Consider the following 9,865-nt stretch of genomic DNA (forward strand, 5'->3'; position numbering starts at 1 on the left):
TGAGCGGAGGCCGGAGGCCTAGAGTGAGCGGAGGCCGGCTTGAGTGAGCGGCGGCAGGCGGACTTGCGGTAACCACATGTGACGACCCCGGTCGTCCACGCTTCGTCCACGGTGAAAGCCGATCCGGCGATCCACAGTGTGAAGTTGATGTATTTCCTCAGCGACCAGCACGGATCAGCTCCAGGCATGTCGAAGCGGATATCATCCTCTTTTGGAAGACCAAACAAAAAGAGAAAGGAAAAATTGAAATCGCATCATCTGACCCCTTTAAATACTACTCTTTTGCAGTCTAGCATCTATTATCTTGTTACTTTTTTCTTTTTTTTTTCTTCGGTCAGTACACCGCATTTCCCTTGTGAGATATTTTAAGCAGAAGCACCATGCACAACACTGCACACCTGCCTTGGAAATAATTAGACCTTGCATATGTTTTCCATCCTCTTTGATGTATTGTTTTATCTACGTCACTCCAAGTCTTCCAGGAATTTGCAGATGGGATGGGGAGGGTCCGTACAGAAGTGGCATGTCCCTCAGCGGTGGGGAAGGCCTTATCTGTCAGCACAAATTTGCAATTTAAAGCTGAGATGTGAAAGAAGCGTACAAGTGTGTCACAGTGTGCGGGACCCAAATCACAGCAAAGCTTGCCGTGTCCCCGTTGTCCCCATTTAAGCAGCATGCCTCCTTATGTGAAGGGAGGCTTCTTAAAACCTTATGAAAAGGGCTCTTCTTTACTCATTGTGCTCATTGTCTCTAAAGCCTGTTATTAGTGCAGGGAGTCAAATGATGTTGAGCTGCTGATGAGGACATCAGAGAACTTACAGGTGTAAGATCTGTTTTTAATTGGATATCTGCCTACCTTTCATACTGTATGATTGAATGGACGCAGCGGTGGGAGACAGCAGGACTGTTAGGGGTGTGAGTTGCATCCAGATCAACTTAAAATGAGATGTAATTATAAGCTTCTACTAAAGACACTGTTCTTGAGCTTGTTTAATGGCACCAAAATGACAGTCCTGTTAAAGTGAATAATTATGTACTATGGGTGTGCCGGGTAACACCAGTATTTATCTCAGATCAGTTCTTAACAGAAGGAACAGATCCAAGAGGGCTCACCTAGGCTTTCATGCTCCTAAATTCCTTTATAACTGTAGTAACGTGAGGTCATTGCAAATGTCCTAAAATATATATAATGCAGATAATATTCTGCATTCTGTATGTGTGTGTGTGTGTGTGTGTGTGTTATTCATACACACTGCCTTTTTTGGTTTATTTTGTTTGTTTGTGTGTGTGTGTGTGTGTGTCTCTTTTATTCAGCAGGGCTGCTAATTCTTTGATTAAAAAAATACAGTAAACAGTAATATTGTGAAATATTATTACTATTTCAAATAACTGTTTTGTATTTTTGTATTATTACGTTTAAAATGTAATTTATCTGTGATAGCAAAGTTCATTTTTCAGCAGCCATTACTCCAGTCTTCAGTGTCACATGATCCTTCAGAAATCATTCTAATATGCTGATTTGCTGCTCAAGAAATATTTATTATCATTATTTATCAATGTTGAAAGCAGTTGTGCTGCTTCATAGTTTTGTGGAAACAGCAATACATTTTTTTCAGTCCAAAAGAGCAGCATTCATTTATTAAACAGAATCAAATTAAATTTATTAAATTAAGAATGTTAAATTTAGTTTTTTTTGTAACAATGCATTTAACATATTTAATCTTTCTCTTGATCAACTTAATGCATCTTTTCTGAACAAAAGTTTTTTTTTTTTTAAGTAAAATCTTATTGACCCCAAAGCTTTGAACAGAATATTAGAAACTTCAATATTAGAATTTTGGAAACCTCATGTTATCCACCAACCATGTTTATCTACAAGAATTTTTAAAGCATTTCTTGTGTCCTAGTTTCTTCTGCCAGCAATTCTATAACAATTTTAGAATTCGAATCAACCTAAATGAGCTTATAATCAACATCTCGCTGTTTAATAGAAAATTAGCATCTTGATTGTAGCCGAACTGAGCTACAAGCAACCATAAAGGCACTGCTGCCGTATCATTGTTTTAAAATGAGAGAAGATTGCATTAGCACTGTAGTCCCTGTAATCTCCTCCAAACATTTATTTAGGAATTAAATTAGAGGTTCCAGCGATTCTCAGAATTCAATTTGCCGTTATGTGTTTCCACAATCTGTCTCGGTCCACCCTTTTACATCGACATCAGCAAGAATGATCAAAAGTGTCATTGCACAGCTTTTACGCATTTGGTCCCGGCATTGCAGTGAAGTGACCCATTCCAAGTAACCCATATCAGTGTGGAACTGAGGTTTATGAAAGAGTCTATTGGAACTCGCTCTCAAAAGATTTTTGGGGGAAGCCACGATGAAAAGTCCTCAAAGAAATAGTATTTGGAGATATCAGCAGGCTCTCTGAGGGAAAACAAACTAAACCGACCAATGTGAGTTGACTTAATCTGATTAGGCTAACCTCATCAACGGCCTCTTGAAAAAGAGAAGAAAGCCATGAATTGGTCAGAAAAGCTAAGGGATGGGGGATGCTCTCGCTTGCGCTAAAGAGAGTTTCAGTGAATACCACACAATGTAAAAGACATGCTGGTCCACAGATGGTAAAATGACAACGACCCATTTGAAAGGCAAAGCAAACTGAATTGATCCAAGGTTTTTGCAGGTATAAGACCAATGAAATTGAATGAAGTAAAAAGTCCAAAAAATGCTACACTTTATATCACACCACTGCTAAAACTTTACTTTGAAGCCCTGGGGACTAAATGCAGCCACCCTCAAACACGCTGGAAGAAATATCTCAATATTTTAATTAATTAATGTGGGATTGCACCTCAAAACTCCCCACAGGGCCAGTAATAAAGATGAAAGACTCGGACAACATTATCCGACACATAGATGTATTAGAGCATTTTAATACACCAATGTTTGGTTTATAGAAATCCTTAGCAACAGTGTTTTTAAGATATCTTCCCTGCCAAGATTAACTCTTTAGATCTTTTGCCAATATTTTCTCTTATTGTGGATATGGTCAACTAAAGAACCCCAGAATACGTTCTGAAACCTATAGCACCAAATAATAAGTGAACAGAATCTTATTCTATAACTGTATAAACACAAAGTTGAGAGGTGCTCGGTACTGAAACCAGGATCTATTATTGTTTAGCACAAGCCCTGCTTGTTTTTTTTTTATTACGTGACATACATTTAAATGCTACCAAGAGAGATACAAAGTTCCACCGGATGAAACAACTTACAGTAGTAAAACAAGAAGCCATGAGAGGAACTTGAAGCAATGTAGCCATTTTATTTATAAATGTGGATTGTTTCAGGATGTTTCATTAACAGAATGTTTTGTAAACCCGATTTTAAATCAGCACTATGTAACTTTTGGCGCTCTAGCGGTTAATAAACAGAACTGCACACATCCCGCGGAAGAACATTCCAACCGGAGCTACTTCTCTAAGTTTATGTCTATGGCGATTCACGCAGGTATGTGTTACTCCGCAGCGGTGACGACCTGACCATGCTACAATAGTCAAAATATAAGTACTTATTATAAGTGTACCGTAGTGATTCGGAATAAGACAAAAACGCGGTTTGGAAGATGAATTCATGATGTACTCGCTCATTATATACATTTTGCAAATTTTGAACACAGAAAAAGTTACATAGTGCTGCTTTAAATGCTTCTGTATTTCTGTTTTTTTTTCCTGTTTTTTTTTTTCTTTTCTTTTCTTGATTCATGTAGGTAGTCTATTGAGGCCAATAAACAAAAAAAAAAACAAAAAAAACTGAACAAAGACAGGTCTCGGTGGTCCTCCGGTTATTCTCATCATCTTTATTTTTCAGCATCTCAGATTATGAAAGAATTCATCATGGAAAAAATGAGGTCAGTGTGACTTTGAATTCTTAGATATTGTGTGGCTCATAATAGAAGTTTAAAAAAAAAGCCAAAATACCAAATTGAAGTCAAAAGTTTAAAAAAATACTCAAGTCAAATGCTTATTTGTTTTTATGCTTTAAACCAGATGCCGACCACGTGACTTTACAATCTAATACACTGTTTTCATCATAACATGCATGACAATATTCAGGGGCTATCATTCAATTCTTTGCATCAGAAAGGTATAAAGTCTTCCAGTCTGTTTTTTAGGACTCTCTGCAAAACTCAAGACCAGAATCGAGCCAAGGGGCAGTGTGATCAACGAGCATGTAAAGGGATTGGCCCGACAACAGCGGCTAATGCAGGCATAATTGACTGTGTTTTCGGCATTCTGTGAACAGATTTGGATAGGGACTGAGACTCATTACCCAACAACAAATGAACTTTTCTTCAGTCCAAAGAAATTACTGTGCACGCTCTGATCTTGGACAACAGTGTGCTGGTCAGTGTTAAGTCTAATTACAAAACACACAATGCCTTGATCTTTTTCATCTCGCTTTCAGACTAAAAGTTTCTCCTGTACAATGAAGTCAAAGCACATCCCACAATCGTATGCTGGACTCCTTGTTATTTTGGATTTAATCCAGTGATTTGAATTCCAAGAACAGTATTTTTAATATGACTTTTTATTTTATTTTTGTGTCTTTAGTGTATACATACACTACCAGTCAAAAGTTTTTAAACAGTAAGATTTTTTTAATGTTTTTTAAATAATTCTTTTCTGCTCACCAAGCCTGCATTTATTTGATCCAAAATAAGCAGTAATATTGTGAAATATTTTTACTATTTAAAATAAATGCTTTCTATTTGAATATCAAAGCTAAAATTTCAGCATCATTTCTCCAGTCTTCAGTGTCACATGATCCTTCAGAAAGCATTCTAATATGCTGATTTGCTGTTCAAGAAACATTTTATTATTATTATCAATATTTAAAACAGTTGAGTAAAATATTTTTCAGGATTCTTTGATGAATAGAAAGATCCAAAGATCAGCATTTATCTGAAATAAAAAGCTTTTGTAACATTATACACTATACCAGTCAAAAGTTGGAGTCAGTAAAGACATTTATAATGTTACAAAAGATTTCTATTTCAGATAAATGCTGCTGTACTGAATTTTCTATTCATCAAAGAAGCCTGAAAAATTATACTCAGCTGTTTTCAACATAGTGATAATAAAAAATGTTTTTTGAGCTGCAAATCAGAATATTAGAATGATTTCTGAAGGGTCATGTGACTGGAGTAATGATGCTAAAAAGTCAGCTTTGAAATCACAGGAATAAATTACATTTTAAAATATATTCAAACTGAAAACAGTTATTTTAAATAGTAAAAATATTTCAAAATTTTATGGTTTTGCTGTACTTTGGATCAAATAAATGCAGGTTTGGTGAGCAGAAGAGACTTCTTTAAAAAACATTAAAAATCTTATTGTTCAAAAACGTTTGACTGGTAGTGTATAGATTTTAACTCTAAAATATATATGTAAGAAATGTTTGGACAAAGAGTCTATAACATTTGTGTCCTGGCCATCTAAATAATTCTCTGAGCTCTCTATATGGAGGTATAACATACAAAAAGCAGGATTAAGGGCTACATAATATACCTCAATCCCAAAGCAAATAGGGCAAATGTGAAGGGGTGAGCGCACAGCTGGCCCCTGAAACCTCAGGATCCTGGGCAAACAGGCTTCCAGCATGCCCCAGCTAGTCTCAGCAACAAATGACAAGAGCCCCTAAACAATGGTCAACAAGCAGCCAAACAAGACTTAATAAATTCTCACTGCTATGGGATTTCTCTACCTTATTAGATACATAAGTAGAAGAGAGACTTAAACTAGATGAGTTTTGTAGCACTGGTTTCACTGGCAGTCCTGTTTCATGTTAATTTAAATTGGTGTGATTAAAGAAATGTATATATCAGTGGTGATATTATTATTATTATTATTAATCTGTGTTATTAACTCTCACTGCCATATTGCGAAATTTTGGGATGCAAAACTCTGGCAATGTTGTATTTACTATAGGAAGTATTTCCTCTTTCTCAATATATCGACTCTCCAAAGTGAATAATATGAGATTTCAAAACAGTTGTCTGTTACTTACAAATCATTTGATGTAATTTTTAGTCATTTATAGATTGTGTTACCTCTGTGCTCCGCCTCGTGGTCAGATATGATATCGCACTTGACGGTTAAGTTCTAGTAAAACTTTCGATAGATGGCGCGCGAAACCTATAAATTAGTTCTCCCACTCGGTCAGTATCCCATCGGAAAATATTCATTGCTCTTGCTAAATTATATTTTCAACAACTAATTACACTAAATAATTTAGATTTTAGAGTTTGTGTTTAAAGTGGTTGCAATTAATGTGGGCCAATTCCTTTTTACTGCTTTTTTTTATTTTAATAAAAGTACTGAAGAACTCAAAGAAAAGTAATTTACTTAAATATGCAGACTTATAGTTGAGGGATGTATTTGGTGTTTCTTGTATTTCATTAATTGCATTGCTTCTGCAAACATTTGTTTATAGATGCAATTCTAAAAAAAAAATGTTTATTTTTTTTTGCATTTTCCTAATCCTCTTGCAACGCACCAACAAACATTAACAAAACTCCAAGTTTAAAAACAGCCCGGCAAAGAAAAAACATGAGTTCGTAGTTCAGCAGAAATAAAAAGCAGCCGCGAAACTTGCTCTCTAAACCCCGCAGCCTTCGCGTTAGTTTAGCAGCGGCACGTGCTCAGGGGACGCAGACTGACTGGCACGCGGACAGATGTAGCAACACCTCCCCCGCGCGCTCTCTGCCTCCTGCACTGCTGGAATGATTGACGCGTAAGATGTTCACCCAGCCAATAAGACGAGACTCCGCTTAATTTGCATAAAAAGGCCAGCTTCCCATTGGTTTCCTGCGTGCTGCTTCGAACCGCCTCGCGTGCCTGTACAGCTGTTTTCTTCTTTGAAGCGCGACCAGATCCTCAACGTTTTTTCGGTTTTATTTTCTTTCTAAAAGGACTGCATCCTCGTATTTCTTATATAATATGAACGTATTCTCACGCGCAGTTAAACAAATACATATAAAATGCTGACACTGTCAACTTTTATTTGTCATATACACAATGTTACACGGTGCTACAAAGTCGGTGAGATGTTTTGACTAATGCGTTTTATAGAGAACAAAAAAGAAAAATATACAGAAAATTAATAAGAGTTACATATTTAAAGAAGAAGAATCATGCATATAGCCAAGTCCCTAAATAGTAGGCTATAACAAGTGCAAGATTGCAAGAGTCAGTGTGCAAGTATGTCCAATGCAGCTTTCCAACAAAATCCAGAGCAATTAAATATAATCTTAATGATAGTTCGCAAGATAATATGCATGTAATACCCTACTGTTAATGCTAGTGAAATGATAGTAATTCGAGGAAAACGCATCCTGATAAAATACGTTATTTTGTCCCAGTATAAAATGATAGTTTTTGCAATGCTGATAAAATTACATTATTTGTCAGTTGAACCATTCCGACGGTAAGTGTAATACGACGGTAAGCAGAAATACGTGATTCGGCTATGAAAAAAACAAAAACGTTGGTGGCAAACAGCAAGAGTATTCCCCCAATTCCCCTTATCACTTCACAGCCAGGCCGACTGCACTCGCCTCTTTGTTGTTTGTCGCTCCAGGGCTGATTGAGCAGCGCGTGACTGACAGCCCGCGGGGGTGTTGTCCAATCAGCAGTCTGCCCGCGCACAGTGGGTGAGTCCGCGCGCCTATTGGCTGAAGCGAGTGTGGGAAAGAATGCAGAGAGGGTTTCACACGAACTGGGAGCATGCGATCTATCTATAAATACCGCTGGCGTGTGGCAGTGGGAGATTCGACTTGGCCTCTGAAGCACTGCGCCACACACGCTCGTGTCCTCATATGACAGCCTGCAGACTATAAGTCATATAGCTGATAAGAGGGACTCACACTCTCTCTCATGACCATCCCGAGATCTTGGCTCCGCTCCGCATCTAATCCTAACAGCCCGTCTCTGTTTTTAAAAATCCACACACGGAATATAAACACTTTTCTTGGTTTAAACCGGACCCAGCTTTGGTTTTGATCATGCCAGCCGATAATATGGAGAAGCAGACCGCATCACCTATTGCTGGTGCCCCTGCCAGTGGATCTCATACTCCGGACAAACCAAAGAATGCCAGCGAGCACAGAAAGGTAAATATCATTTAGTGTTTTGGCACTTTTTGCGTTTGAATTTCGTTTTAGATGAATGTCAGTTGTCATTTCCAACTTTTTTTTTAAGTAGCGTATTTATTTTATTAATTGATTATCTTTGCATTTCATCTGCAGTCTTCAAAGCCAATCATGGAGAAACGCCGCAGAGCGAGAATAAACGAGAGCCTCGGACAGCTGAAGACCCTGATTCTTGATGCTCTTAAAAAAGATGTAAGTTGTAGCTACGAATCTGTCTATTCTTTTTATGTGTCAATAATCTAATAATCATCATTTTTAAAACAAAATGACTAATCGGTGCTTCTCATTTACAGAGCTCCAGACACTCTAAATTGGAGAAAGCTGATATTCTTGAGATGACTGTCAAACACCTGCGCAATTTGCAGCGTGTTCAGATGACTGGTAAGTTATAAGTCAGATTGATTAAAATGCGTAACTTTAGACATATAATTTAAAAACGTTATTTAATTTCCTAAATACACAGTATTAATGAACGTTACCTTTGCTTTGCAGCAGCCCTGTCAGCTGACACAAACGTCCTGAGCAAGTATCGCGCGGGATTCAACGAGTGCATGAACGAGGTGACTCGATTTCTCTCGACTTGCGAGGGCGTGAATACGGAGGTTAGGTCGCGACTTCTCAACCACCTGTCCGGTTGTTTCGGACAGATGATGGCCATGAACTACCCTCAGCCCGCCCCATCTCAACAGGCACATCTGGCTCAGCCTCTTCACGTGCAGCTTCCTTCAACTTTGCCCATCAACAGCGCCTCAATGTGCCCCAAACTCAGTCCATCAGAAGCTGTCTCACCCAAAGTCTTTGGAGGATTCCAGCTGGTGCCAGCCACCGACGGACAGTTTGCTTTTCTTATCCCCAACCCAGCTTTCGCTTCTGCTACAACCCCGGTCATTCCCTTGTACGCAAACGCAAGTGTTCCAGTGACTGTCAACGCCAGTCCCGTCCAGGCCAGCTCGGCTCCCACGGTGGCATCTCCTGTGCAGGGAATGACCTCCTTCGCGGGCGTTTCACAGGCCGTCAGTCCCGTTGGTGTTAGTGCCGGAGCAGAAAGCAATGATCTGGTGTGGAGACCTTGGTAGACTTGCTCATCCCATGCGAGCTTTTAAACCAGTTTTTCACGATGAAGAAAATACGTTCAGTTTCGTTTTAAGGGACTTTGTTGACCTGTTGGTTTATTAGCTGATTCCAATATTTGGATGTTGTTAATGAATATGCTGCTGTTAATTCAACAGCATAACACTTAATGTTTATAAAGTACTTTTTTTAATAAAAGAATTTAGTTTTGTACAAAGTTTGTAAAAGATTGTATTATGCCAAAGCTTTCTTGTTGTTTTTTCATGATAAGTGTTTTATGTTTGATGCTGAATAAATCAACATAACGAAATATATCGTGTTTAAGCCCTTTTTTCTATTTAGATCAGCACTTGATGTAAATCTATAATAGCCTACCTATAATTGATAGAGTAATATAAGGCACAAATCATTTTTTACATTTTTATATTAGCCTAGGCCTACTTACATTATGATTCTTGCTTTACAATTTAAATTGTCAAGGGACAATAGGCCTATAGCCTATACATGAAATTTAAAATTTAAAAAAAGCCTTATTACACTTTTTTAACAGAAAGAGAGCAAAGAGTGTTTAAAGGCATA

The 9,865-nt window shown here is 37.9% G+C and overlaps 1 protein-coding gene across 1 annotated transcript; it reads left to right on the forward strand.

Annotated features, from left to right (window-relative positions):
- Positions 1-7,837: 7,837 nt before the first annotated feature.
- On the forward strand, positions 7,838-9,596 carry LOC107703052 (transcription factor HES-4-B-like). Its single transcript, XM_016505543.1, has 4 exons — positions 7,838-8,176; positions 8,312-8,407; positions 8,509-8,596; positions 8,708-9,596. Exons 1-4 carry the CDS (start codon positions 8,069-8,071, stop codon positions 9,289-9,291), a joined length of 876 nt encoding a protein of 291 aa, XP_016361029.1. The 5' UTR covers positions 7,838-8,068; the 3' UTR covers positions 9,292-9,596.
- Positions 9,597-9,865: the final 269 nt, after the last annotated feature.

The sequence above is a fragment of the Sinocyclocheilus anshuiensis genome, unplaced genomic scaffold (assembly GCF_001515605.1).
Source record: "Sinocyclocheilus anshuiensis isolate Anshui unplaced genomic scaffold, SAMN03320099.WGS_v1.1 scaffold883, whole genome shotgun sequence".
Classification (NCBI taxonomy): Eukaryota; Metazoa; Chordata; class Actinopteri; order Cypriniformes; family Cyprinidae; genus Sinocyclocheilus; species Sinocyclocheilus anshuiensis.

Excerpts from the sequence above, each read along its gene's own strand:
- LOC107703052 (XM_016505543.1), top strand. The coding sequence starts at position 8,069 with ATGCCAGCCGATAATATGGAGAAGCAGACCGCATCACCTATTGCTGGT. Across the intron at positions 8,177-8,311 it reads ATGCCAGCGAGCACAGAAAG|TCTTCAAAGCCAATCATGGA; the intron begins GTAAATATCATT and ends TTTCATCTGCAG. Across the intron at positions 8,408-8,508 it reads TTGATGCTCTTAAAAAAGAT|AGCTCCAGACACTCTAAATT; the intron begins GTAAGTTGTAGC and ends TCTCATTTACAG.